Consider the following 27,804-nt stretch of genomic DNA (forward strand, 5'->3'; position numbering starts at 1 on the left):
CCGCAGGCGGGCACAGCGTTCCCAGCCGCCCGCCTGTTGCTCTCGGAGCCCGTGGTTGCAGCTCTCCCAGCAGGGCCGCGCCGCGCCGCCGCCTCCCTGCCAGTGCTGGTGGGAAGCGGCCCTCAGGCCGCGGGAGCGCTTCCGGGGCGAAGGGCGCACTTCCGGAGTGGAGGGCCAGGGCCGGCAGCTGCAGCATGACGACGCTCCGTGCCTTCACCTGCGACGACCTCTTCCGCTTCAACAACATGTAAGCGCCGTCTGCCTCCTCCCGCCTCCTGCCCCAAGCCCCCCGCCCGCTCTCCGCCACGCTCAGGCCGTGGGTGCACTCGGGGCTCCCCCGGCCGGCGGTGGGGCTCGGGCCCGTGGTGAGCGTCGCTCTCCCTCCGCAGCAACCTGGACCCGCTGACGGAGACCGTATCCTTCCCGCTGCCGCCGGCCGCCGGGGAGGAGGCGCGGGTCCCAGCGCGGGCGGCAGCAGCTTGCTCCTTAACTGCGTGCTCCAGTACGGGACACCCTTCTACCTGCAGTACCTGGCCCACTGGCCCGAGTACTTCATCGTGGCCGAGGCGCCCGGCGGCGAGCTGATGGGCTACAGTGAGTGGCGTGGCCGCCGTCTCGCCGGTGGGGGCGGGGGGGGGGGGAGGGCGCGCTGTAAGGCTGGAGCTTTTCTTAGGCTTCGCATTTTCCAGATACTCCGCAGGGAGGAGGAACGTTATGCAGCGCCTTCCCATTCCATAAGTGTCTAAGGGTGTTGTATAGGGCTCGTGGCAGTAGTTTTCGGTGTGGCGTTCCAAGCGCAGCAAGGAGGCTCGGCTGCGGTAACGCCTGCCCAGGTGTTACACGGGTGAACGTGTAAGTACGAGTGCTTCTGTGCTCCCGAAATGAGGTGCCCATGCTCAGCTCTGACCTCACACGCTGCTAGTCATCAGTAAGTGAAAATGCTGGGCTTGGGTTTTGCCTTGTCCTGTAAGGGAATGCCCTGGGTCTGGATGTCAGTTGCTTATTTGCTGTGAGATATTCTTGTTTTTCAGAACTCATTCCGAGTAGAACTGTTGGTTTGTTTGTACTTTCCAATTGGTTTTTTTTCCCTTCTTTTGGGGGTTTGGGAAGGTGGGCACAGAATGAGAGTCTTTGCAGGGACCCAGGAAATAAAGTGTTTAACAGTAAAGCTTAAAGCGTTTGCTGTACGGAAGGTTTCTCTGTACCCACCACATCAGTTTCTTATTTAGCAGTGTATGATGTTTTTAAGAGTACCCTGTGGAAGTCTGAATATTCATTACTGACCTAACAGTAGCTTGGCTCTGCGTAGAAAGGAGAGGAACTATGAAGAACACACACCCAACCCTGCTTTTTTTTTTCCCCCTTAAACATCCGGTGTTTCCAGGGCCTTTGCTTTCTCTTGCCACATTGGCAAAGCTTCCCAAGCTCTATTCCCCCATAGTCATGAAAAGTCTTCAGCAATTGCTGGGATGGTGAGTTTTGGGCTTCTAGCCCTCCATTACTTTGGTCATGAATTCCACTCAGTTAAAGAACTCACAAGAATTGCTTAAAACTTGCATTTGGGAGTCATGCCTCAAACAATGAATTTGTGGAAATGTATTTATTTACACTAATCACGAAACAACTGCAATTCTTCATCAAAATGAAACTTAGTGGCTGTGAATCACTGAGTAATAACATAGTGTCACTGCGTAAGCCTTTACCACAATCATGGCAATGTTTGTTTGGGGACTGCTTGGTTCTTTTGTAAAGTCGTGTGGCAGTGTGTGCTGCATTATTCCCAAGGTGCTCCTGCTCTGATGCTCTGTATGTTTGCAGTAATGGGTAAAGCAGAAGGCTCTGTGGCTAGGGAAGAGTGGCATGGACATGTTACTGCTCTCTCTGTTGCACCAGAATTTCGACGGCTGGGTTTGGCTGCTAAATTGATGGAACTACTGGAAGAAATTTCAGAAAAGTGAGTACCGTGCTTATCTTTAATCTTCTAAAAGTAATTTTTCTACAGACACCTGTCCATGGCTTAGGCATTTGATTTGAATGAAAGAGACCCAGAATTTTGCTTTAAGTAGTGTTCTGATTCGCTGAGGATTCCCTGTAATTAGAGATCTCAGGGTTTCTATGAAAGCTGACTTGCCAGAATGAGTAGGATGTAGCCTGAATTCCAATAGAGATACTGTATAAAAGGTCCTTGTCTTGACAGCAAGAGTTTCATGAAATGTCAACACTTTCCCATAGGGTCTCCAGCTTGGTTGTTCGGTAATTGTGGGCTTGTTGCAGTTCCTGCAGGCAGCCTTGGAACCAATTCTGTATGGTAGACAGTAGCTTAGCTTACTTTCTGTGTCATGCTTGGCTGCTTGTACCTGCTGAAAATTTAATTGAGTGTCAAATGAACCCACAGGGAAATGTCCTGAACTCATGGTGGTAGGGCAACCCCATTGTAATTGGTAAAACTGGAAAATAGTACATTTTTAAGAATCTGCCTTGTGAGGAGAAGGGCTGCCTTGTATTAGGCAACTAAACTTTGTGACCCATTCTGCCACTGCTCCCTGCCACAAACGTTGAAGGAGGCAGTCCCTAAGCCAATGCAATCGAAAATGTGGATTATAAATTTTTTAAATAAAAAGTTTCTTATGTATGAGAGACCTGTGTGAGTGCTTAGCTTGCCCTGTTTGAATTCCTGTTCATAATTCTGAACCCACAGGCTGGTATAAAAGGATGGCTATGTGACAAAAATAGAATAAAATCTGAGTTTATAGAGGATTTGTCCCTTGGGAAAGGAAGGAGTGCATCTGTTACTGCAGTGTGAAAAGTGTTTAATTAGCATATGACATCATCAGATCTGCTTTTGGTCTGATTACAAGTTACTGGTTATTTAGCAATACATTCACTTGCTATTCCTTACTGTGGTTTTTGTTTGGTTTTATGTTTCCAAAGAAAGGGTGGATTTTTCGTTGATCTCTTTGTGAGAGTATCTAATCAGGTTGCAGTAAATATGTATAAGCAGCTCGGCTACAGTGTGTACCGGACAGTATTGGAGTACTACTCTGCTAGCAGCGGAGAGCCAGATGAAGATGCTTATGGTAAGTGGTTGTTGTGCCTTAAGTTGAATGGAAAGGTTCTTGTGTTGAGGGTTCCTGGGCCTGTTTGTATTTTTTTTAATATGAAACAAGTTCAGATAGCCATTGATGAATGGGATTCTGTATACTGCTTTAGATAGCTTTTCCTACTGAAGAGTACATCAGTTATGAAACTTAATTGCAGGAAACAGAATGAATCTGTGTCAGGGGAAGTTCAGGTTGGATGTTAGGAAAATCTTATCCACTGACAGGGCGTTCAGTCAGGGCACCAAACCTGTCAAGAGCTCAGGAAGCATCTGGATGATGCTTTTAGTCATATGGTTTAGTTTTAGGTACTCCTGCGAGAAGCATGGAGTTAGACTTGATCCTTATGGGTCACTTGCAACTCAAGATATTCTAGGATTCTAGGAAACCCTCTCAAAAAATGATCTTAATGTAATAGAGAAGTCACTTAATACGGCTTTGTGCAATGACTGTCTTTTATAATAGCATTATTTTCTTTTGCCATAGATATGAGGAAAGCTCTTTCCAGAGATATAGAGAAGAAATCAATTATACCTCTGCCTCATCCTGTGAGACCAGAAGACATTGAGTAACTGTAAACTGTGATTCTCGGATAACCTAGTAAGAGTGTTGGTTTACTTCTCCCCAAAGCCCCCAAGAACTTACAGATGAGAAATATTAGGCTTAATGTTTTTCCCTGTGAAATACCAAAAAGCAGTATTGAGAAGCTTACCAGCGCTACTTCTGTTGGTATTGGCTGCATATTCGTGCTCTTACCCTATTGTTCTTTGTTTCGAACCGTGACACTTTGGAGACTATTAAAATAGAATTGCCTCCTGTATGGTGTTGTCATGGTTTTCCTTCTCGTCCACAAAACAGTCCCCTTGCTTTGTCACTCTCACGGAGCCCTGCTCCGAAACTGAAAATGTCTGGGCATTGCTCCCACACAGAAGGTGCCAGGAAGGAGTTCTGTTGCTGGCTCTCACCTTCCCTTTGTGGCCATATAACTGCTGCACCAAAACTTGGACTATGTTCTTCCTGAGCCACAAAACCAGAAATTGGGTATATCAAAAAATACTCTCCAGAACTCAAGAGGTCTCCCTTTCTCCATGCCTTTTACTTACCTCATTCCCTAATTTAATTCTTGAATCCATCTATTCCTTCACTGTCTGTCTGGACGTCACGGATGCTGTTACTTGGAGGCATTGACCAGGCACTTAGTTCCAACACAGGTTTCTGTCACTGTCTTCCCTGGAATTTCTTGGAGAAGAGGGTAGAGGAGTGAAGGCAGAGGGTTGATGAGCATTGATAATATGCAGCTGTGGCCTTGCCACCAAGGTAGTGGGTTGATCGACACGGACAATGCGTAGCTGTAGCTCGTTCCTGCTAAGTAGTTAAATAGCCCTGAGGAGTGTGGGAGAGGGAGTTGGAGGGGGGAGTGGTGTGGTCTGACCTCTGGAGGAAGGACAAACAGCATGGACAGTAGAATCTGTCTGACCATAAAAGCCTTGTTGCAGCCTGATAGCTTGCTTGTGCTGCGACAGTGGGTGCCCCATGTGAGGCTGACTGAGTTGGGCTCCAACTGCAACAACTGGCACCCAATGTAGCTGAGACAAGTGGGAGAACCTGCACCCCATAACAGACATGGTGAGAGGTGAGCCCTTGCAACTAATCAATACGGGTGTATTGCGAGATTTGTTTTACATCTTAACTCAAATTGCAGCTGAAGAGGATGTGTATTACTTGGGCTTGTAACAATCTCCAGCCAGGGTTTTTTCTTTTATTACAGTCCTGGGCATGCAGGCTTTTACTGCTATTCTGGTTTTGCCCTTCTCCTTAAGTGCCCAGTGAGGTTTGCTCTAGCATCAGTCAAGGCAGTTAATGTTCTCTCGTTCATCGGTTTTGTTTTTAGCACCAGTTTCTATAGGCAGAAGGGGTCCATTTTAGATCTTTGAGTCACTGTGTCATGCTATTCTGGTTTTTCCATTGGCAAACTGCTGCTGTAATTCCCTAAGGGGCTTCCTAGGTCAGGAGGTAGTGGATGGGAGTAGGTTTCCGCCCCGGGTCAGTGGTGAGTGTTGGCATGTATCATCTGACCTAGAGTTGATGTCTGTCACCACTTTAGCTCTAGAATTACTCAGCGACCAGGGACCCATGAATCACCTGGGACAGAGTCAGGTGATGGATTTGCAGAACTGACAGGACCAAAGGAAACTCCTAAAAACTTCAGACATTGACTAATGATCTGATAAGCGTATATAAGCTGTGCTGTATCCTTTGGGTCTCTGCCATTCACTGGGGGGGTGGCCCAGCTCTGAGTTGTGACTAAAGCAAGCCCAGTGGTACCCGCATCTGTGTAAATTTCTCCTTTAACAGCAGCAATTTCCGGGGCTTATCCGTAGGACCCCACCATCCACCGCCCCCCCCCCTGCACCTTGTGCCCTGGGTTCCCCGTGCTGCTGGCTCTTCCTGGTAAATGGGGTGGGGGCAGGGACAGAAAGAACCACCCAACTGTTAAAGCTGTCAGATGCAAATTATTTAACCGCTCGAGCCACGCGGGTGCTTTTTGGTACGGAGGCAACGGGTAATAGTGGCGGGGCTGCGAGTGGGCAAAGGGCAGAGCGAAGTGAACCAGAACCCTGCAGCCGCAGCGAGCAGCTCCCGTGGCCGGCCGGTGTGAGCTAGGCCGAGATCCCGGCCGGTGCTCAGCACAGGCTTGGTGGAGCGCTGCTGCCACCTGGCGGCCAAGTGTCGGTGCTGCAGCCCTGGCGCCGCTGGCGCCTCCCCACTCGGCGCTGCCGGCCGCAGCTCGCAACACCGCGGCCCTGCGCTGCCTGCAGGGTGGTGCTGCGGCGCCCGCTGCTGCCTCCCGGTAAGAAGCCGCCGCTGCCGTCCCCCGAGCACGTTGCCACGGGAGTACCGAACTGCAGCAGCCCCGGGACAAACGCAGCCTGCGGGTGCTCGCTGCTGCAACAGCCCCACCCCTAGCGAGAAGCCCCCCAGCCTGGAGACCGCGGGGGTGTGGAGTGGCTGCGCCCCTCTACGGTTTCAATTCCCTCTCGCTCGGCAAGGACACGGTTCCGCCCTTGCAGGCCTCAAAGCTGCACGCCTCTGCGCCAGGCTGCTTCTGCACATGCGGGGCTCAAGCCCCCTACGCAAAGGCGTCAGGCCAGTTCTGTGCATGCGCTGCCCTTAGGTTGCCAGTAACGCTACTGCGCATCCGCCATGAAGGGAGTAACAGCGGGCCTGCAGAGAGGGACTTGAGGGTACCGGTGGGTCAAAAAATGGACACGAGCCAGCAACCTGTGCTTGTAGGACAGAAAGCTGACCATATCCTGGGCTGCATCCAACAGAAGCGTGACCAGCATGTTGAGGGAAGCGATTCTGTCCCTCTGATCTCGTGAGACCCACCTGGAGTACCGCATCCGGCTCCGGAGTCCTTGGCAAAGCGGGTCCAGAGGAGAGCCACAGAAATGATGAGAGGGCTGGAACACCTTTCCTAAGACAGACTGAGAGAATTGGGGTTGTTCAGCCCGGAGAAGAGGCTCTGGGGAGACCTTATTGTGGCCTTTCAGTACTTAAAGGGGGCTTACAAGAAAGTGGGGGACAAATGTTTCAGTGGGGCCTGCAGCAATAGGACAAGGCTTAGTGGTTTTAAACTGAAAGAGGGTAGATTCAGACTAGATAGAAGAAATTTTTTGTGATGAGGGTGGTGAAACACTCGTAGAAGTTGCCCATAGACATGGCAGATGCCCCATGCCAGGGAACATTCAAGGTCAGGTTGGACAGGGCTGTAAGCAGCCTGATCTAGTTGAAGATGCCACTGCTTCCTGCAGGGGGGCTGGACTAGGGGGCCTTTAAAGGTCCCTTCTGACACAAACCATTCCGTGATTCTGCAAACCACCACTGTCATTCCGGCCACTGTGTGTTTATATATACTTGAGGAAGTCAAAATCCTTCACAAGTGAAATTTTACTCTGATAGTTCTGAATTGCCTTGAACTTCTCAACAGCTTTTCTCCAAAATAGCCCTTCCAGAGATACCGATACTCAGATCCTGGACCGAACACCGTACCTGAGGTTGTTTTACAGCAGGGCAGCAAAGTTTTGTAGAACAAGTGAGGCTGAGAGACTGCCCAGACACATTCTCCTCCATGTTCTCCCACACCCATGTGGCAGCACCTTCAGAAAACACTTTTCTATTTGTTCCCGATAGTTCTAAACCTCTCTAACAAAATTTCACCAATGTCCTCCCTCCCTGAAGCAGTGCTGCTGTTACCACAGAGAGCAATGCGAAGATGTTCAAAGGAAATGGTCAGAAACACTTTGAAGCTAAAGGTCACAATAAGCAGGAAAAGAAAATACCATGTACATGAGACTGTTGGAAATTTTTTGCCGGTGCAAAGTGGAAATTTTCAGCTACCTGCAGGAGACAGTAATCTTTCATTAAAAGGCCTGAATCTATATAAACAAAGCAGTCATACCGGCGGTTGGATTTTCAAATTTTTGTTTGAATAAAGCTAGACAATAAGCAACTCATTGTCATGGGTGACAATACCAGCAAATATTGCCCTAAAAGAGATATGAATTTCCCTTCTTCCTCACAGGCAGTCATGTGGAAAGCCACAATCACATACCGATGTTGACAGTAACTGTTTTATGCAGAATATTTTAGCGGACATAAAAATGGGAAGAAGGAGGCATCAAGTCTACTGGGAGGGAACTAACTGCTGCTGTAGGAAATATCAAAAGGTATCACAGAAACGGAGTGGAGAAAGTAACTGGGAGGGTGAGCAGGCAGGGTAAGAAAACCCTTAATACAATAAACAAGAGTGGTCCTATGTATGCATCCATGAAAACAAGCCGTGTTCTAAAATAAAGCACTAAACCTACCTACCACCAAAAAAACCCCCACATTCCAAAATCCCCCAAAAGACAAAGGTTATTAAAATTTTAACCTTGAACATGAAAATGGTATGGATATTAGATGCCAGTCCTCCATGACACTCGCTAGCAATCATACACACCCTCCCCTGGAAGATTTCAATGCATCAAGCTCACATGCTACATTACACCTTTGAATGTCCATGCAAACCTATCGCATATGTTAACTGCGGACCCGATGAGAATGGAGATGTGCAAAAGTCCAAGTGCCTAACAAGGGCCCCCAGAAATTTCCCTAGTGACACCCACCCACCCTTGGACCCTTGCTACCCACAGCACTCCCCTTTGAATCTTTCCTGCTCACCACACTTTGTGGCAAAGGGTCCTGTTCAGCACCCACAATGATGCTCAAAATACGATGTCTGGCTTCATGAGCGAAACGGTGGGGTGTGTTTGGTTTTGGTTTTGTTTTTCAGAAATAAAGAATGTTGTCTCCAGGAATAGTACACAAAGATGTAAAAAAACCTCCAGATTTTGAAATAAAGTAGTAAAAAAAAAAAAATTACCCTCGGCCTGACTGCTAGAATGTACTTGGGTACGTAACCTGCACATCCAAGTGTTTTGAGCTCGGTAACCTGCCAAATGACAGGGTAGTTACATAGTCATCTGGTGTATCTTGTACTACATTTTCATACACCAGTTGCAAAAAACATCTCTTTAAGCATCTTCGACTTTGACAACTCCAATAGTCTTGCTTCCACTGGTTTTCTAAAGAAGGGAACATTTCACTCCCTCCAGCACCTCTGCTGACAAGTTGTTGCTTACTGTTATCTCCAGCACCCACCAGTGGTCTGTTTTGAGACTAGAAGGGCAGGTGGGACAACCTCACCTCAAGGAAGCTGCCTCTCCCCCTCCAGAAACCTCGGTAAAAAGACTCACTAGCTAGATGGTAGAAAAAGCTAAGCTTCTCTAGCCAACCCACCTCATGAAACAGAGAATTAGCCCCTTCCCACCCTTTTCCTGACCCTCCTACTGAACCCCTCTACAGGCACAAGTACCTTGCTGAGCTCAGGGGTTATTACAGTCCTGTGAACACTTAAAGTTGGAAAAAAGAGCAGAATTCCCCGACTGTGCCTTCTGATGCTCATCAACACCATGCAAGAGGCTCACGGCAAAACCCATCTCTCACCTTGTTGACCTCCAGGAAACCGTATACTTGGCAGCCCTCGTTCTTCTGCTCTTCCATTTTCTGGCTAAATCCTTCCCTCCTGCACTGCTCTATGCTATCCGGGTTCTCGAAGGCCCAGCCTCGTCACCTGTATGCTTCTCTGACATCGTCACAAGTATTGCAGCACCTGCAAGAGCACAAACATCATCTTTACAGGGATAAAGAGACACTCCAGCTCAGGACTCAAATCCCCCGTGGATTTTATTTAAAAGCAGCAAACTTCAGGAACTGGACACTGAAAGGTGGTCTAATGCTCCTGAAGGAGCTTGAGCTTCCTGACGTACTTTTTGAGATTTTGGCACGAGGATGCAAGCTGTTTTAATGCAGCGCTTAATTCTGAAGAGGACTTTAGTTGTCCATTCAGACAGCTAAGTCCATTCTTGGCAAATAAATTTGCTGCAGAAATGACATTTGTTTCTGTGGGAAGTCTCCCACAGTTCTGAGTAGCTTGGGACTTCCCCATGTGAACAAAGCATCTACCTGTTTCTATTCCTCCCTTCCTCCGTTTTTAGGGAAAGATTGCCAACATTGGAGGCAAGGTTAATGGCAAACTTTCTTCCTTGCTCTTCTACCTCCGGACTCACCAGAGTCTCTATCGCGCTCACCAAAAAAAACAGTTGTCTGTCTCTGTTCCATGTTGTGCTGGACAAAACAAAAAGTTGAAGGCTGGAATCATGAATCCCTCAAGATGGAAACATCTCTGGGGAAGGATGCAACTTGACAGATGTGACAAACTAAATTACTACAGAGACAATAATAGCAAAGGATAGTCCAGAAACTGTGGACTATCACGAATCCATTCTTACACAAATTTGCAGGTAGAAGGAATGAGAAACACCGAGTGACACCCATCATTTGTCTGAGTGATAGGTGTCTGGTCTTTGCTCCCGTAAGGATGCAAAGCCTGCAGCAGAAGCGAGAAGGCAAAGCCATAACTGGGTTTTATTCCGAGACAGCTCACAGAACAGTGAAATAATTTACGCAGCTCCCCTCTGGACACCAAATAATCCCAGAAAAGGTTCTGTTTGCTAAGATACAATCTTTGTGCTACTGCCCTTAAACAGGCATGCAGACAAAACAGACAACCTAACTGTGCACGCTCTTAGCAATTGTGAGCGCAGCACAGGCGTACTATAACACAACAGTTCTCACCATTCTCTGAACAGGTGCTCAGGAGGATTTCACTGCACGGACCTTCACAGACATTTTGGAAAAAAACCTCCAACACGTATGCCACATGAACTGTATCGATTCAAGCACTAAGAAGATGTAAAGGTTACCGAATGTCCTCTGACTCTGCCCCGTAACAGCTTTCACAGCGATCGGCATCCAAAGCATTTGGATCAAACACCTTTTCTTCTTCTTTCCCCAGTTCTAAGACAAAAGAGGATTCATAGTGACGAGGCACGTCTAGAAACACTATCTTGTACTTCTGCTCTACGCACAGAAACTGTTCTACACGTGAAGGAAATGATTTTGTATCAGAATCTGCGCATCCTGCACCTGAAGCTCGCCTGAAAGAATGCACAGGGCCTGTTGAGCTGCAAAATAAGATCAACAAGCAGAGTAGCGTTTGCCATCTGAAGAACACCCTTCATAGAAAGAACCAGCCACCTGTAAGCCTTGCTGGAGCGCCGATCAGATGTTACTTGCACAAAGGCTTTGTTAAAGGCTCTGTCTAAAGCAGACCCAAACAGCAAATTGCGACCGATACAGGACCTGTTACACAAACAACATTTTAAATAGCAGACAGCAGCGCATAGCGCATAATCCTGTCCCAAGATATGTAGGGAACACAGTTATATATTGCTGTGAAACTAGATCACAGTGGGAATCTCCCAAGCGGAAAACTGACACTCAGCTCTCCAGTACAACGATGCTGACAATGCACACACATTAACCACTGGCTTACTAGAAATCTCCAAGGAATTTCTTTGTCATGATTTTACAATTCTGCAAGTGTCTGTGCCACCTGTGTGTTGAATGCGCGGCCACAGTACAGCTGGGGCACAAATATGTTCTTAAATGCAGAAGGCTGCAGAGGGACTCCTAACAGAGGAGATGAGAGCTGGTGACAGCTGAAACCTGCCAAAGGTTTCATGCCAAAGAGCATGACTAAAAAGACATGCCTCCAGAAAACTCAAACAGGACCTTTGTTTTCCCAAAACAAATGCGAAAGGTCTGTAAAATTTGGCGTTCGGAATAAGCGAGCCAAGGAACTGCATGTCTAAAATTTTCAGAAACATGGGTTCTTATTGGAAGAGGCCCCTTAAAACCAGGCTGTTCCACTCACAAATCCTGAAGGACAGGACCAAGTCTGCTGTATTACAAAAGCCCTCTAATGCTCACTGTCTAGGCACCGCCGCACTACCCTCTTACGAGCCTCAAGAAGGCAGCTTCTTGCATAACTAAGGCCGGGGCAGGTGATAAGTCAGACACTGCTGAGGGGACAAAATGTTATCGGGACCCTCTTTGTTGAGATTGGGAGGTATAACAGGTGGACAGAAGTGAGTATTTAAGACATCTGTAGTAGCCACAGAAAAAAAGAGATTTTAATTAGGAAGTATGAAATAGGCATGAAAATCAATCGTTAACCTCACTTTATGGTAGTTATGATCAAGCAAATAAAAAATTTTAGAAAAATATACCCATTCTTAAACCACTGTATGAGACTTACTTTCTACAGCTTACAACATTCAAACAAGGTGAGAGTACAATTAGGAATTCAACCAGTATGGGTTTTGATCCTGTAATTACACTAAAAGATAGCGTCAGGAAGAATGCAGCTTAATAATTCCTATGCTTTGTCAAAGCCATGATTCCTGCCATTTGAAGAACACCTGTACAATACATGGAGTCTTTCAAGATACAGCAACTAGTAACAGCTTTCTGAATGCAATCGGTAGCTGCCTGTCGAGTTGTCTCAGAGAGCACCCAGAGGTACTGCACACAGCTTGGATACTATAAAGAAACTGCAGTACATAAAACCCCACATGCAAAGTTTCGTGCTGTTAACATGGTCCTCGATTTGCAGGCAGATATGACACGTGACGCTGGAAAACTCGGTCCATGTTAAAAGGAAACGAACCAGTAAATAAAAATAAAAATAAAAAAAATTCAATCCTCTATCGCCATCCAGTGGAAATTAATGAGATGACATCCCAGCACAGAATGCAACCTACCATAGAAATCATTAAGCTATTAACTATTTCAATGTAACTATGATCAGGAAAAACCTCCACATACTACTCCATAATATTTAGGTATGCTTTACTAAATTTAAGGTTAATGTTAGATAAAATGTATTTTTAACTAAGAAATTTAAAGTGCCGAAGCAGCTACGTGGCAGAACCAGGCCCCGTCCCTAGCATAGCCCTAATCCAGGGCTGGTTTAAAACCCAGTCCAGTTAATCAGTGGGAGAATAGAGAAGCAACAGATGATCAATCTGTGGACACAGGTGCTTTCAGAAACACAGGTGGTTTTGGAAAAATTGGTGCATGTGAATAGGAACTGCTCTTTCAAAGACTAAGCGCGCTTGAAGGAGCGTGTGAGTTAAAGCAGGCAGAAAGAAGATCACGATCCAAGGAGGAGCTTGGAACCGAGGCAGAGACTGGAACCGAGCAGGTGAATCAACTGGGACAGAGTCAGGTGATGGATTCACAGAACTAAAGGACCTAAAGAAACTCCTAAAAACTTCAGACATTGACTAATGATCTGATAAGCGTATATAACCTACGCTGTATCCCTTGGTTCTCTGTCACCCACTGGGGTGGTGGCCCAGCTCTGAGTCATGACTAAAGCAAGCCCAGTGGTACCCGCATCTGTGTGGATTTTTCCTTTACCAGTCAATACTGCTATAGCTGCCATTTAAATAACTGACTGAACATCAAGTGTTACTAACAGAAACTGATAATCATAGAGTTTCACAAAGGTGGGTGGACACTTCCAATCTAACTTGCCACACACGTGATGGAAATCAAACTCGCCATATCCTTTTTCCAGACAGCAGAAGAAATTGCTCGTTGCATGCAATGCAATTTGATCGCTTTCAAAAAGCCTCTCCTGGATGAGACACTTTGCTCCCTGCAAGTTTCTCTTCCTCTCCGTTGATAATATAATGAGCGAGAGCAACCGGTTCAGACCTAGTAATCCCAGTGGAGACTGGCAACACAAGTAAGGCAAGAGGCCCATATGTGGAAACAGAAAATTGGGTACAAAAAAGTAGGGTTTGACCCCAGACATTACATTTGTCACGCCACAGCCTCTGAATACAGAAAGGCTGCTAAATGACACAACAGTAAGAATGCTATCACCTCACTTCTGTGACACCAGAAGGTCTCGTACCTACCCACTGTTCAGTTCTTGGCTTAGTTTAGCCTTTCAGCTTTAAGAACAGAAAAGCTAAATCTGAGTTACAACAAATTAGCAAGTTTAGTTCATGCCAATACACAAAACTACACTATCTCCCAGAACAGAGGGCAAGGACCTCACGTTTTAGAAAGACAAAGTCTTGCAGTATTACCGTTAGACTGCAACGCTACCAGAATTGTTCCCGGTTTGTATTGAAGTAGAACAGTAAGCCATAACATGTCAAAAAATACAGAGGAGAGGTTTATGTAGCCAAGGACCACTTACTCCAACTTGTAACTGATAAATCAACTGAAATCTATTAATCAGGTATGCATTAACACACACAAAGCAAACATAGTAAGACACAAGTTTAGGCTTAAGGGTCAAGTCAGCGGAGCCTTCCCTGGAGAGAGGCTCTTTCCTCTAACCAGCACATCCCATTTCTCAGCCTCCTAGTATTTAAAAATGCAACCAAAGTTTTGCCAGAGCAGCTGCTTGATTTCTAGTAGGAAAAGCCTATTCACTCAGCAGCTTTGCTCCTGAAATGCACCAATGAGTCCTTGTCCCAACTTCAGAGGGACCAGGCAAAGACTTGCCTCGCAAAAGTACCGAGTATAATGTATATACACACACAGAGGAGCTTGTCTGATCTGCCAGTGTAATAGACTTGTGTCCTATAAACTTTTCAATAGTTTGTGGTGTTTAAAACGCTGTGAATTCAGCCATCCCTTGTTCCCATGAATCTCATAGCAGCCATACGGTAATGGAAAGACTATGCGAGCATCCATCCAAGAATGACAGGATAGCATCTTACCGTGTCTCTCTGCTTCTGGAGTCACACGATTGGCAGCTTTATCCAAGCGCTGTTTAAACGGCTTGTGCTCTACGTCCTGCTGAGGCTCTCCTGCTCCGTCCATGGCATCGATGCTCAAATCTGAAAGCAGCGAGCAAGGAAAGCGGTCTATGATCACACATTTGTTATGGCCTGTGGCAAGCCGAGGAAGTGAAAAGACAGAATCTTTCAGCCAGCAGGGTAAGAATGTGCCAAACCGGGAGAGCATGTACAGCTAGTGTCAAGTGACCGACAGGGAATAAAACACACGGTGCAGCACACTAAACGGCCCTCCCAGGTACGGGGTTTGGTTTGGTGTTCAAGAAGGACAGTTTCCAACTTCCAAGAAAGCGTTACCCTGAAAGGTAGACGCGCTTAAGGCAAAAAGCCAAAAGCAAACCCCTCAAAGCCCAGAACCATTCTCAGGAACACAGGAGTTAAGCCTAAAATTGGTTGAAAACTGCCTCCTACCTCTTCCCCTACTACCTTTCCCCCTTCAACATCAGCACATTTCCTTGTGATCCCTTTTCACAAAAAACATTGAGGTCTGTCATATCGGCTTGGTGCCGAAGCACCATGATGCGCTTGCTGGCTACATGCTCGCTTAGAAGGCTCATAGCTTCTTCGCACACAACAGCCGAGGCTTCCAGTCTCTCCGGCCTTCCCACGCCCTGTGAAACGTGAGGAAGGCAAAGACCGATAACATCGCAGGGGATCAGGAGGAAGTCAAGAAGCAAGAGCCCAACGCATTACCCAGAGGAATTACCCCAGCAGAACAAGAGGCAGGAACGATCGGTAGACAGGCGGATAACATGCACGGCAGCGATACCCAGTCAGACTTGCAGGACACTTCCAGTCACTTCATCCCGCAACTTTGTTTTGAATTTAGTTAAAAGGTAATCAGATTCTTAACGCTCATTCTGCTTTTATAACTGCTGGAGAAAGGCTAAGACGTGGCATTGGTATTACAGTCAAAATTCAAGTACAAAATTCACGGCAAAGCTGTGCCTTGTCAAGTGACTTCCAAAGCAGGCTCTGGAGCCTCTCAACGAGACAGTCAAATCTGGAGTCCCAAGGGAACTCTGTGCCAGCTCCGTCAGTGCGACTGAGCTCTCTGACAAAGTACGCCGCCATACAGAAACGTAAGTGGGTTTATGCCTCAGGCTCATTTACAATCTAGAAAAATAACACTGCCCGACCCGACGCCCTGGTTTAAGCGCCTAGCAGGCCTGGCTGTGTAAGCACGAGGGACCAACAATTCCTCCCCGGCTGTTGCCCAAGCAGCAGCGCAGCACTCGGAAGCAGTGGGCACACGGAGCCTCGTGGGCCCTCGGCGAGTACAAAAATTATCCCTCCGCAGTCAGCAGTCCGACTCACAAGCACAAGGCACACGTGGAAAAGTAACATCTAGATTGACCTTCAGTTTAGCTCCCCTTGATTTGTCAACATACAATTCCGGATAAACCTAGATACAACCAAAAAACGAAAGACCCCCGTTTCACTGGGAAGCAAATCCAAAGGCCTCTTCCCCTCGGCTGCTCCAAACCAGGAGCTGGCTGTCACGACACAGGATCAGCCAGACACCTGAGCTGCTGCCTCCCGACCCTCCCCGGTAGTTAAACGCTTGCCCTTTGCAATACTTTTTAGAGAAATCAGCAGTCGGGGGCGACGGGTGGGGATCCCGCTCCCGGCTTTCTTTTCCTTGTCTTGCCCGCTCGCAGGGGCGGGCAGAGGCTCCCGAGCCACCCCCCTGCGACAGCCTGACCGCAGGCCCCAAGGGCAGCCTCTGCGGCCCGCGGGGGCCGGCAGCCCCAGCCCGCTGCCGCGGCTCAGGCCGGCGGCTGGGGGAAAGACAAAGCCCCGCGCAGAGCTGCGGCGGCTGCCCGGGCAGCCCAGAGGCGGCGGGGGGGCGGCAGGGCGCCACGGGCCGACCCCCCTCCCGGGTCCCGTCGCCACAAGGGAGCACCGGGGCCGCCCCGCCGCCGCTCCTCGCCTCCTCGCTGAGGTAGCGGAGCAGCTCCGAGAAAAAAAAAGGCAGCACCGTGATGAGCCCGCTGACCACCGTCGCTGCCGGGGAGACGAGAACCGCCGGCAGCCGCACCGGGCCCGGGCCCGCCGCCGCCCCCGCCCGCCAGCCTCGGCCCGCCCCCGCCCCGCCCCGCCGGGCAGCACGGCCCGGAGCCGGCCGAGGAGGAGCTGGGGCTGCCGTTCCGCGCCGGGGCGGGCAGGGGCTCGGTGCCGCCGCGGGCTCCCCTCAGCCTGCCGGCCCCCGGGGCTCTGCGGGGGCCGCCCGCTGGGTGCGGGCCGTGTCCACAGCGGCTGCCGGGGGGGGGGGGGCGCGCAGACGCAGGCGGAGGAAAGACCTCGCTCCCTTGTCCCACCTTCCAGCCTCGCCGCGTACACTGCACCCCATCATTTCGGTAACACCTCACTTTCCCGTCACAGGGAACGGCTATGAACTCAAGAGGTCAAATCGTGCAACAGCTCGTAATGGCTTACTTGTGCAAGGAAAAACCTCGTATGAGCTTTTCCTAAGCCACATATTTACACCACTGCTTCTTCCTACTCAAAAAGTGCAGTCCTGCAAAATCTCTTCTATTTTTAAAAAGAACAATTTGACATTGCTGTTACTAACAGATGCTTCCAAATGCAAACACAGCAAATGCACCCCCTCTTTCCCACAGCAAAATAGAACGTGTCTCTGGGGTGGGCACAAGACAGGAACTCTGTGATGTTGCAGCTGTTCTGCTGCAGGAAAAGAAGGTTCAGAGGCTGCTCCAGCTTCTGAGCTTCCACAACAGCAGCTTTGGGCTGCTAATACAACAGCCCAACATTCTTGTGGAAGCTGAGTAAGCTCAGTTTTGCTTAGCTAACGACTACAAAGTCGTTCTCCTGAAGCAAGCAGTGGAGTCATAGTTTACTACCTGTGTGGGTTAGTGTCCCATAACCAAGGGGAAAAGCATGTCTGACATCCTGCTCTTGTGTCTGAGCTCCAGCAACTAGCAAACTAGTTGTCCGAAATAAAAGTTGACTAATTATTTGGTAAGTGTATATAAGCTGTGCTGTATCCCTTGGGTCTCTGCCACTCCTTGGGATGGTGGCCCAGCTCTGAGTTGTGACTAAAGCAAGCCCAGTGGTACCCGCATCTGTGTAAATTTCTCCTTTAACAACAGCAATCGCTGGGGCTTATATGTAGGACCCCACCATCCACCACCACCCCCGGTGCATGTTTTCCCGGTGCTGTTGTCTCTCCCGCGGTAATGGGGTGGAGGCATGGACAGAAAGAAGCACCCGACTGTTAAAGCCATCAGATGCAAAGGATTTAACTGCTCGAGACACGTGGGTGCTTTTTGGTACGGAGGCAACGGGTAATAGTGGCGGGGCTGCGATTGGGCAAAGGGCAGAGCGAAGGGAACCCTGTAGCCGCAGCGAGCAGCTCCCCTGGTCGGGCGGTCTGAACTGCGCCGAGATCCCGGCCTGGGCCGGTGCTCAGCACAGGGTCGGTGGGCGCTGCTGCCACCTGGCGGCCAAATGTCAGTACTGCAGCAGACTGGTTGGTTGATGCTGATCACAGGGCCGTGATCACCAGGTTGCAGACTCGTGCTCCATTGTTCTGACGTTTTTTAGTCTTTCTCTTGCCTGCTTCCTTATTTCTAGTGTTTTGGAATAAGTTCAGGGAGCTCTGTTTGCAACTGGTGGCAAGCTCAGGACAGAAGGACTTGCTCTCCCTTGCAGAGCGAGTAGCTGACTGAGGGAGGAGGAGAACAAACCACCACGAGTCTCCAGCGATGCTGCACAAAGTCTTTAATGAGAAGGAGGAAATGCAGTGGCACAGAACAAACTCCAGGACATATGTCTGCAGGGTTCAGGGAGGTACAGAGGGAGAATGGCCCATTTCCCAAGGCCAAACTCCACACAAAGCATTTGCCTTTTCCCATTCTGCTCTACCTGGTGGCAATCCCAGGCCACGAAGAGCAGTCCCTAACTCCAGCACCCTCCTCCCTCTCATCAGGAGATTCAGCAAAGTAGAAGAGAATGAGCCCTTTCTCGAGGGGCTCAGAGAAAACAGGTTTATGAGCCAGAGGAGACACCGCGGGGGGTGGGGGGGGTTGGGGGGGGATGCTGCCATAGAGCGAGGAGCAGCAGGCACAGGTCCATCCTGCCAGGTGGGATAAGGACACCCGGCCTGCCTTTAAGGCAAGCGAATGCTCGAGCTGCTGCAGGGTTTCTGCCTTCCTTCCCGCTCCAAAGGGGGTGATCCGCCATCTTCAGCAGTTCAGACTGCAGCGGGGGATAGGCAGACACAGCCCTGATCCCCCCAGACCAAAGGAGCCCCCAGAAGAGATGGGAACCCCCCCAGCGCTGAGGGAGCTCCCAACAGCAGCTGACAGAGAGGATCCCACGGCTGTGCTCTGAGGGAAGGAGGTGAGGATGGGGCCCGGCAGGGTCACCACCACCGGGGAGGCCTCAATGGCCACGGTCGAGTCTGCACAGCGGGCGACACAGGGCTCACTGCAGCTGCTTGCAAGAGGAGTTGGGCCAGAAGCGCCGCAGGGGCGTGGAGGACAGGGTCTGAAGCAAGACATCTCTCGGTGAGGGAGGCAAAGCTGAAACACAGAGCAGACAGTGAGCACGAACCTCGGTATCGGTCTGCCCTTCCTTTCCTCAGCTCTCTCCGTGGACACGCTTTGGTTTAAAAACGGACAGCGTGCCTACGTGTGCCACCACCCTCATTGTGCCCTGCAAGTGGCACGGCACAGGAAGGCTGACTCACTTTTGGAATAGGAGCCAGCAGAGTGGGTTTCAAGCACCTGTGGAAAGACTGATCGTACCCCATCTCCAGAAAAAACATTGTGCTGAAGAAGGTGCTGGATGCACTGGGGCATTTGGTTAGAGACCATCTGCTGGTGGCAGAAGTTCTGTTGGGCAGACCTCCCTGCCGCTGAGCCCCATTGATCCCCTTCTGCTGGAAAGAACCCCCCTCCTCTTCCCCAGCCAGCCCCATCAAAAGGGAAAGAGGTGACAGCCCTTACAGGGCCAAGCTGAGGCAGCCCAAGGATCAACCTGAGTAGCCACCGTGACAGCCATTCAGCCCACAGCGAGAGATGGAGTGGACTCAGGCTTACCTCGTTCCTCGAGGAAAGGCAGGCAAGAGAGGAGGATGCAGGGCCTGGAGCAGCGCAGGCTTTTATGCTGTGTCCCAGGGCCCTGGGGGGCCACTGACATTCCTTCCTCATGAAGCATCTGAAAACCCAGTAGTTATTGCTTGCTGAGGCTTTGCTGGTGATTAAGCCCTTGCCTCTTTCATCTGATGCGTTTTGCTCCTGCTGCATATTGTCTAACATCAATATAATTAATTTGTGTCCAAACCTGCTAAGACCAATTGGCTTGATGTTCTCAGGCTAGCTGTGCAGATATTTTAAGTAGCTTTCCATCACATGAGTTGTGTTCATTTTGTTGCTTTCTTCCTGGTGAACTTGGCCACCAGTCATGGTGAAATTCAGCTATTAGGGACACCTCGAGTCAGTTCTCAAGCACATTCGGGGCACAGCCTCAGTCTAAGCCTGGGAGGCATCTCTCTCCTAGGGGGCCATTTAGGCTCACAGGTGATGGTGGGAGAAGAGATTCACATCTCCAGAGATGTAATAAAGCTCAATGGCAAGGAAGGACCATTGTGGGTGGGAAGGAGGCCTCCTGTAGGCATGAGTGAAGGCCATGAGGACCTTGCTTATTCTTATTGGGCTCTGCCACAGCCTATTTTTTCTGTCTATGAGCCAGGGAACAAAGGCAGATTAATAATGGCGAAGAGTATGCCTGAGGGTTAGGCAAGCCTCTCTCAAGTAATTTCTCCATGGGATCTCTACAGTCATGCCCATGAAAACTTGTCCATGCCCTCACACTTCTCCCAACCAGGGGTCTGGGCTCAGCTTGGGAAGTGGAGAACCTGTCAGAAACAAGGAAATCAATGCATAGGTGGGTGTTGCTTTTATTCAGGGGTACACGAGCCATTGAGCATCCACCAAAAGGCAATGTCTTGGAAGACAGAAAATGTAGGACATTGCATAGAAGCACCAGTTGATTAAGAATGGTGCTAAAGCATGTAGAAATGGCCTTAAAGAAAACGGCACTTGGGGCTTGAGCTCTAGTATCCCCGGCAGCTCTGAGATTGGGGCACCGTGTCCACTGAAGTCCATAGCACCATGATTCATCTCTGTGGAGAGTTCAGGGGTTTTCCCAACTCTTCCACACTACAATGACTTCCAGGTGCTCTGGGAGACTGATCTAATGTCCCTTTGTAGTTTGAAATGCATGGAAGGAGCCATCTCATTCCTGACCCAGGAAAAAAAGTCAGGAGCTTTTGGGTCCCTGCCCTGAGCCTCTCCTCAAAAGCAGGCCATTGAGACCTTTGGCCTCCGGGATGACCTTGCTGAGCAAAACAGGCCAATTTGGGTGTGGGTCTCTTCTGGAGAAGGATGGAGGCATCTTTTTGATCACAAAACCAGGATGTGGTAGAGCCTGATGAGCATAAGCAAGGTCTTCATGGCCATCATTCCTGCCCACAGTGGGCTTCCTTCCAGCCCATGATGGACTTTCCTTGCCATTGAGCTTTGCCACATACCTAGTGAGATGAGTCTCTTCTCCTGTATGAGACTGTGCAGTCTTCATGTCCACCTTGAACTTACTCATGGTCTGCAATGACTTGTGGAGAGACATGTCTCCCAGGTTTAGCATGAGTGTCTGCCCTGAAAACACTTGAGAGCTGACTTGATGTGTCCCTCAGTGGAATTTGATTGTGACTGGTGGCCGTGTTGACCACGAAAAAGGCAAAGTGACAAAGGCAAACCCACTAAAAATCTCCTTGTTCACTAGCCTGAAGACCTTGGTGTTAATTGGCTGTATGAAGTTGGGTCAAAAATCAATCATACTAATGTTCAGTAGAATGAAGCAGGAGCAAAACGCATCAGATGAAAGAGGCAAGGGCTTAATCACCAGCAAAGCCTCAGCAAGCAATAACTACTGGGTTTTCAGATGCTTCATGAGGAAGGAATGTCAGTGGCCCCCCAGGGCCCTGGGACACAGCATAAAAGCCTGCGCTGCTCCAGGCCCTGCATCCTCCTCTCTTGCCTGCCTTTCCTCGAGGAACGAGGTAAGCCTGAGTCCACTCCATCTCTCGCTGTGGGCTGAATGGCTGTCACGGTGGCTACTCAGGTTGATCCTTGGGCTGCCTCAGCTTGGCCCTGTAAGGGCTGTCACCTCTTTCCCTTTTGATGGGGCTGGCTGGGGAAGAGGAGGGGGGTTCTTTCCAGCAGAAGGGGATCAATGGGGCTCAGCGGCAGGGAGGTCTGCCCAACAGAACTTCTGCCACCAGCAGATGGTCTCTAACCAAATGCCCCAGTGCATCCAGCACCTTCTTCAGCACAATGTTTTTTCTGGAGATGGGGTACGATCAGTCTTTCCACAGGTGCTTGAAACCCACTCTGCTGGCTCCTATTCCAAAAGTGAGTCAGCCTTCCTGTGCCGTGCCACTTGCAGGGCACAATGAGGGTGGTGGCACACGTAGGCACGCTGTCCGTTTTTAAACCAAAGCGTGTCCACGGAGAGAGCTGAGGAAAGGAAGGGCAGACCGATACCGAGGTTCGTGCTCACTGTCTGCTCTGTGTTTCAGCTTTGCCTCCCTCACCGAGAGATGTCTTGCTTCAGACCCTGTCCTCCACGCCCCTGCGGCGCTTCTGGCCCAACTCCTCTTGCAAGCAGCTGCAGTGAGCCCTGTGTCGCCCGCTGTGCAGACTCGACCGTGGCCATTGAGGCCTCCCCGGTGGTGGTGACCCTGCCGGGCCCCATCCTCACCTCCTTCCCTCAGAGCACAGCCGTGGGATCCTCTCTGTCAGCTGCTGTTGGGAGCTCCCTCAGCGCTGGGGGGGTTCCCATCTCTTCTGGGGGCTCCTTTGGTCTGGGGGGATCAGGGCTGTGTCTGCCTATCCCCCGCTGCAGTCTGAACTGCTGAAGATGGCGGATCACCCCCTTTGGAGCGGGAAGGAAGGCAGAAACCCCTGCAGCAGCTCGAGCATTCGCTTGCCTTAAAGGCAGGCCGGGTGTCCTTATCCCACCTGGCAGGATGGACCTGTGCCTGCTGCTCCTCGCTCTATGGCAGCATCCCCCCCCAACCCCCCCCACCCCCCCGCGGTGTCTCCTCTGGCTCATAAACCTGTTTTCTCTGAGCCCCTCGAGAAAGGGCTCATTCTCTTCTACTTTGCTGAATCTCCTGATGAGAGGGAGGAGGGTGCTGGAGTTAGGGACTGCTCTTCGTGGCCTGGGATTGCCACCAGGTAGAGCAGAATGGGAAAAGGCAAATGCTTTGTGTGGAGTTTGGCCTTGGGAAATGGGCCATTCTCCCTCTGTACCTCCCTGAACCCTGCAGACATATGTCCTGGAGTTTGTTCTGTGCCACTGCATTTCCTCCTTCTCATTAAAGACTTTGTGCAGCATCGCTGGAGACTCGTGGTGGTTTGTTCTCCTCCTCCCTCAGTCAGCTACTCGCTCTGCAAGGGAGAGCAAGTCCTTCTGTCCTGAGCTTGCCACCAGTTGCAAACAGAGCTCCCTGAACTTATTCCAAAACACCAAAAATCTTCAGGGTCATTGACCATGAACCTGTAACCTGGTGATCACAGCCCTGTGGGGCCAGTTGTGCAATTGTTCTTTGTGAAAGTTATCACAGACCTAGTGAATTACCTTTTCAGTCTTCTCTAGTCATTGTTCACAAAATCGTATGACAAACAGCCATGGTAGCACTTCTCTCTTTCATTGATGTTGTGGGAATAAATTCCAGGGGATTGGGTATGGACTGTAAAGGAGAAAAGCACTCCTGAGAGAGAAAGACAAACTCTACATGCATCCTCACCATCCAGACTGGTTTTTGACTGTCAGTACAGCAAAGAACACTGCTTTTTGCTTTAAGCAACCCTGGAATCAGAGACTTTAGAAACTTCATCTTCTCTGGGGGGAGAGTCCAGTTCTGAGAGGCTCCTTGTGTTCCCCTTGGCCAACAGTCTATAAGCTGCAAGAGAAATAATCTACCTCAGTTCGTAGTTACCAGGAGCATTGTTACATCCAATTCCTGTAAACTTCAGGGTGTCTCTGCAGTTCCGGAGCCTGGACAGGGCAGGACAGTGTCTCCAGGGTGGCTTCAGATCAGGCATACAGGCCTTTGAGCTATTACAGAAAGAATAGGCCTCCTCTCACCACCCAGCCAAATTGCAGAGCTGTCCTCATGAAGCACATGCCGTTCCTTTACCAGTACCTAGGCATTTTCGGTGTTTGTCTGTACCCTACCACACCAGCATGCTTTTCCTGTCAGGTGCAAGCAGCAGCAGCAGCAGGTGAGGTTCTGTGCCAGACTGAAAAAGCCACTCTTCTGGCTACTGTACCACCACTGCAGTCATGAATCAAGCCTGATGCCTTCCCAACAGGTGGAAAGCACTGTTCTTAATTTGTCTTTAAGCAGCAAGGGAGCGAGAGCGAGGGGAGTGGCTTGACACCCCAGGGGAAAACTGGGCATTTTTCCATCAGGAGAGCCTGCCAGCAGCAAGTGTAAGAAGCTGTGGAGCCAGGCTGAAGAGGCCAGCTGCACTGGCCAGGAATTGAAGCTGGGTCAACTGCTTGGAAGGCAGCTATGCTCACCAGTCTTCCACCAATGCACCTGTGGGCACTAGTGCCTCTTGCTCCTCCACCTCATAGGCTGGCTGGCCTCCTTCTTCCAGACACACACACACACCCCTGACCCGCCCCCACACACACACTTCCTCAAGCCCCTGTTCATCCTCACCCTCTCTTCTGCAACCTCCTCCCACCCTTGCCCTGCCTGCAGAAAGGTACTGCCACTTGTACCACCTCCATCCCAACTCCTTAACACCATTTTCCTGCTCCAGCACCAAAACTGAATTGGATCTACTTTCATCCAGTGATGTAAGTTACTGCTTTTTGTGGATCTTCTAATATTTAGGTCTGTGCTCTGGCATTGGGCGAAGCTAGCCAGAGCTGGCAGAAAACAATCTAACCAAAACAAACTCTCTCCTCTCTCCCTCTACATCACCCACACCCCCCATTTATTATCCCTTTGCCCCTCCACACTTTTTCTCAACCAGGTTCCACCTTGCCCTTTCTGTGGATCTGTCCCACTCTCTCAAACCATTCCCTCTACACAGCAGCAACCTGCATGGCAGTTGTGGTCTTTGCTTGACGGTTGACACTACCCTGCATCCCCAAGAGGCTGCAGGTGCTGCCGGGAGGTCACCATCTTCCCTGCAGCAGTGCCCCCACCCTCGTGCTCACAGCAGGCTTAGAGTCCCCCTCAGATAAATATGAGCAACTAAGTGGGGTCTAATATCCCACCTCCCCCTGCTTGTGTCCACACAGCTGCCTTCACTTCTTCCCTGGAAGCAGCTGAGACCAGTTGGGGAGCAAAACCATCCCTGTGGCAGCATATCCCAGCTGCTTGGCTGAGGACAAGGTACTGGGAGCTGCATTTGTAGCCACTGGGCTTATGCCTCAAAAGGCCTCTGGAACCCTGGTACATGTCACATGGTTGGTGAAGGTCGCAGCAGGAGGGCCTGGAGCACAGCATTGCCCTGGAACTGCCAGGGAGCTGGGCATCATCCATCCAATCAGCAGGTCAATAAGGGCTGGAGCAGGTAGTTGTGGCCGAGTGGTGAAGGTGATGGGCTAGAAATCCATTGGAGTTTCCCTGCGCAGGTTCGAATTCTGCCAACTACGGGTCAGAGTCTGTTTTTGGGCTGCCCAGAATTGACTTTACTGCAACCACGGGACCTACAGCTATTGTCCTCATTCCTGGAAATTCCTGGGTCAGCAATAAAGTCCTGCTCCCACTGGCATGCCCAAACCAACAGGCATCACCCCTGCCACATCCTCCCTCATCAAAAGGCTCCACCAGCTCAGCCTGCCCAGACCTTTCCTGGGGCACCTGGCAGCAGCATTTAAGGGTGGGCAACTGCCCAGTGTGGATGGGACAGCCCTGCCCTGGGGCGACTGGGAACCACCTCCACCCTCAGCAGATTTGGTCGGTCAGACCAGGCACAAAGGAGGGGGTATTCTCTGGCAGGCTTCCCGGTGGCAGGGGCAGCCCTCAGCTGTTGGAGAGCAGCAGGGTCAGGGCTATGCCAGGAAGGAGGGTCTGAGCTAAGAGCTGTGAGTCAGCACAGCACAGCATGGGCAAGGGAGGGTCCACACAGCTGGTGTGAAAGGCAACAACATGCTAACTGCTATGCAACTTGCCTAGAGGAACAGACACTGCCTAGGACCAAGAGCTTTTACTCAGGGCCAACTTGACTTGAAGAGCCAACCTAAACTGACCCTCACTGGCTGAGAACTCAGCATACAGACAATAAAATAATACGAGATTTCTTTTTCCACAGATCACCAGGCATAGGCCACAGTCATAACAGCAATGAACCTGAATCTCATACAAATCCCCTCCACCTGCACAGGTCATTGGTTTAGAACAATGAAGATTAAAACCCCACTGACTGTACAGCCACAACACTTGCACAGGACAAGCACATACTGATTTCATGAGCAATAGTAGCTGATTAGCCCACTCCTTAACGTAAGTAATTTGATTGGTTGACACAGCTGTATTGTAATATACAAACCCCCTGCTTTCCTCTCTGTTTGGGTCCTCCATGCATTAGGCTGGGGCACTGTGATGTGCACAGCTGAAACAGAAGAATTACTTCCCTCAGTCCTTCTATGCAAAGCATCCTTGTCTCCCTCCCTGGCAACCAAAGGACTGACTTTGACACTAGGTACAGTCTCACAATCCTTGGAGAGCTGGATTTCCTAGCAGGGTGCACCCTCATAAGCTCATTGGAGAGCAACTCCTGTCCACCATGCAAAGTAATAAGGTTGACCCCTCAATCCAGGGTTTGCTTCAACCCCTGCAGAGCCAGCTTGGGTGGTCAAAGAGAAAGTCCCCATCCAGGGTTGTGGGCAGATGTGAGAAGCAAGGCAAGGCCATTGAACTGTCCACCGCAGGGGCGCAGCAGGTGAACTTTCCTGGGAGACATTTTACTTCCTGGATGAGGGTACAGGGCAGAGGAAGGGAAGGAGGCATGTGTGCTGGTCTGTGCCAGGGAGTGTCAGGAAGAGGTGTGGGAGGTGCCAGGTACCGCGTCAGGCAGAGCAGAGTGGCGCAGCGGGAGCGTGCTGGGCCCATAACCCAGAGGTCGATGGATCGAAACCATCCTCTGCTACATAGTTTCTTTTAACCTGCTCCTGACAGCTGACACCTTCGCACAGAAAGTTTTAATTTTACTTGCACTGCTCTAAGGTCTCTCTGGGAACCCATAGCCCTGTCTCTCATGTTCCCTCAGTCCCTGCTCTCTGCCACTGCCACCTTTTTTCTCCTTTGTCTTTGTAGCAGCCAGCACTCCCAAACTGACCCTCACCTGTGGGTGTGGAGCAGCAAGCAGACCTCTCCCCACAAGGAGCTGGGCATCCTGGGGACAAAGTGTTTCCTCCCTTCCCTTCAGGCAGCTTAAATGCTAACTTCAAAGCCACAGGTTGGGACCTCCAGGAACCTGCAGGTGCAGAGGATAAGGCTGGTGCTACATTGGAAAGCACCAGTGCCATCAACTTGACCATCTGGAGGGTTTTCCCCATCCTAGTCTGTTTGCTGCCCTGCCCTCAGCCAGGAGCAGAGCTGAGCAGGAGTTCCCAGTGGGCCCTGTATTGTGCCCATTATATGTGGGTAGGTTTTGGAAGTGGAAGGGAGACAGAGTGGCCTCTGTGCGAAGAGATAAGGGGCTGGACACAGCTAGATCCAGCCACTTCCACAACACTGAGCTGTCTGTGAGTTTTGTGACGTGGAGAGAACCCATGCTGGAGTTACAGGATGAGTTAGTTATTCCTTCCCTTGCCCCACCATGGCCTTTCAATTGCCACGACCCTTCAAAAACAAATCGAGGGTGTCCTCTTCCAGAAGTCCTCCTTGTTTGAGTGCTTCACAAGCTGGCAGCAGGAAGATGCCATGGGTATCTGCATGTGAGCTCCCTGCTACCCGAGTACCTGATAGGCTAGAAGATCACTCTGACCTTGACTGTGAGGTTACCTCTGGCTCTTCAGGTGACAGGCCATCCACAGGATTATCACTTGCACTCAGTGCTTTTCTTCATTCCCTAATGCACGCCACTGCATGGTGCAGCACTATCAAAACTAGCCTGCTACAACAAGGCTTTTACCATCACATACCAGGTTAACTTCAATAAGTAGTTCCCACACCTTGCCCCAGCACAGCCACCAATCCCCCACAAGGTTTCAAAAGTTCATCTACTATCCGTGCTGTTTCTCCATCCTCTACAAGCCAGTCCACCCTACTTCTTGCCTCTGCTGTGCCCAGATTCCTCCTTCTCTGGGCTCCT

General features: G+C 50.2%; 2 protein-coding genes and 3 non-coding genes across 6 annotated transcripts; 4 read left to right on the top strand and 1 right to left on the bottom strand.

Moving 5' to 3' along the window:
• The first annotated feature begins 116 nt into the window (after positions 1-116).
• On the top strand, positions 117-3,916 carry LOC121091092 (N-alpha-acetyltransferase 20). 2 transcript variants are annotated; one of them, XM_040600299.1, is made up of 6 exons: positions 117-247; positions 390-414; positions 504-621; positions 1,819-1,954; positions 2,932-3,077; positions 3,585-3,916. In XM_040600299.1, the coding sequence occupies exons 1-6, from the start codon at positions 195-197 to the stop codon at positions 3,668-3,670; spliced, it is 564 nt and encodes a 187-aa protein (XP_040456233.1). In that variant the 5' UTR covers positions 117-194; the 3' UTR covers positions 3,671-3,916. The 2 variants fall into 2 exon arrangements, with proteins under 2 accessions (XP_040456233.1, XP_040456234.1); XM_040600300.1 differs by having other exon boundaries at positions 504-594.
• On the bottom strand, positions 3,774-15,931 carry LOC121091093 (endoplasmic reticulum-Golgi intermediate compartment protein 3-like). Its single transcript, XM_040600301.1, is given in 7 exon segments — positions 3,774-4,337; positions 7,442-7,499; positions 9,150-9,315; positions 10,469-10,562; positions 14,354-14,473; positions 14,843-15,014; positions 15,138-15,931. Coding segments are annotated over 5 exon segments (489 nt in total). The 5' UTR covers positions 14,457-14,473; positions 14,843-15,014; positions 15,138-15,931; the 3' UTR covers positions 3,774-4,269.
• LOC121092109 lies at positions 5,141-5,225 on the top strand. The gene has a single exon (XR_005829190.1). It is a non-coding gene; the product is annotated as a small nucleolar RNA SNORD45 (small nucleolar RNA).
• Positions 15,932-25,059: 9,128 nt separating the features above from the next.
• TRNAS-AGA lies at positions 25,060-25,141 on the top strand. Its single transcript has one exon. It is a non-coding gene; the product is annotated as a tRNA-Ser (tRNA).
• Positions 25,142-26,565: 1,424 nt separating this feature from the next.
• On the top strand, positions 26,566-26,637 carry TRNAM-CAU. The gene has a single exon. It is a non-coding gene; the product is annotated as a tRNA-Met (tRNA).
• Positions 26,638-27,804: the final 1,167 nt, after the last annotated feature.

Source organism: Falco naumanni, chromosome 7, assembly GCF_017639655.2.
Source record: "Falco naumanni isolate bFalNau1 chromosome 7, bFalNau1.pat, whole genome shotgun sequence".
NCBI classification, from domain to species: Eukaryota; Metazoa; Chordata; class Aves; order Falconiformes; family Falconidae; genus Falco; species Falco naumanni.

What these genes read in the sequence shown, in the direction of transcription:
- LOC121091092 (XM_040600299.1), top strand. Translation starts at nt 195, where the DNA reads ATGACGACGCTCCGTGCCTTCACCTGCGACGACCTCTTCCGCTTCAAC. An exon ending in CTGGAAGAAATTTCAGAAAA is followed by an intron (nt 1,955 to 2,931) that starts GTGAGTACCGTG and finishes ATGTTTCCAAAG; the next exon opens with AAAGGGTGGATTTTTCGTTG. An exon ending in GCCAGATGAAGATGCTTATG is followed by an intron (nt 3,078 to 3,584) that starts GTAAGTGGTTGT and finishes CTTTTGCCATAG; the next exon opens with ATATGAGGAAAGCTCTTTCC.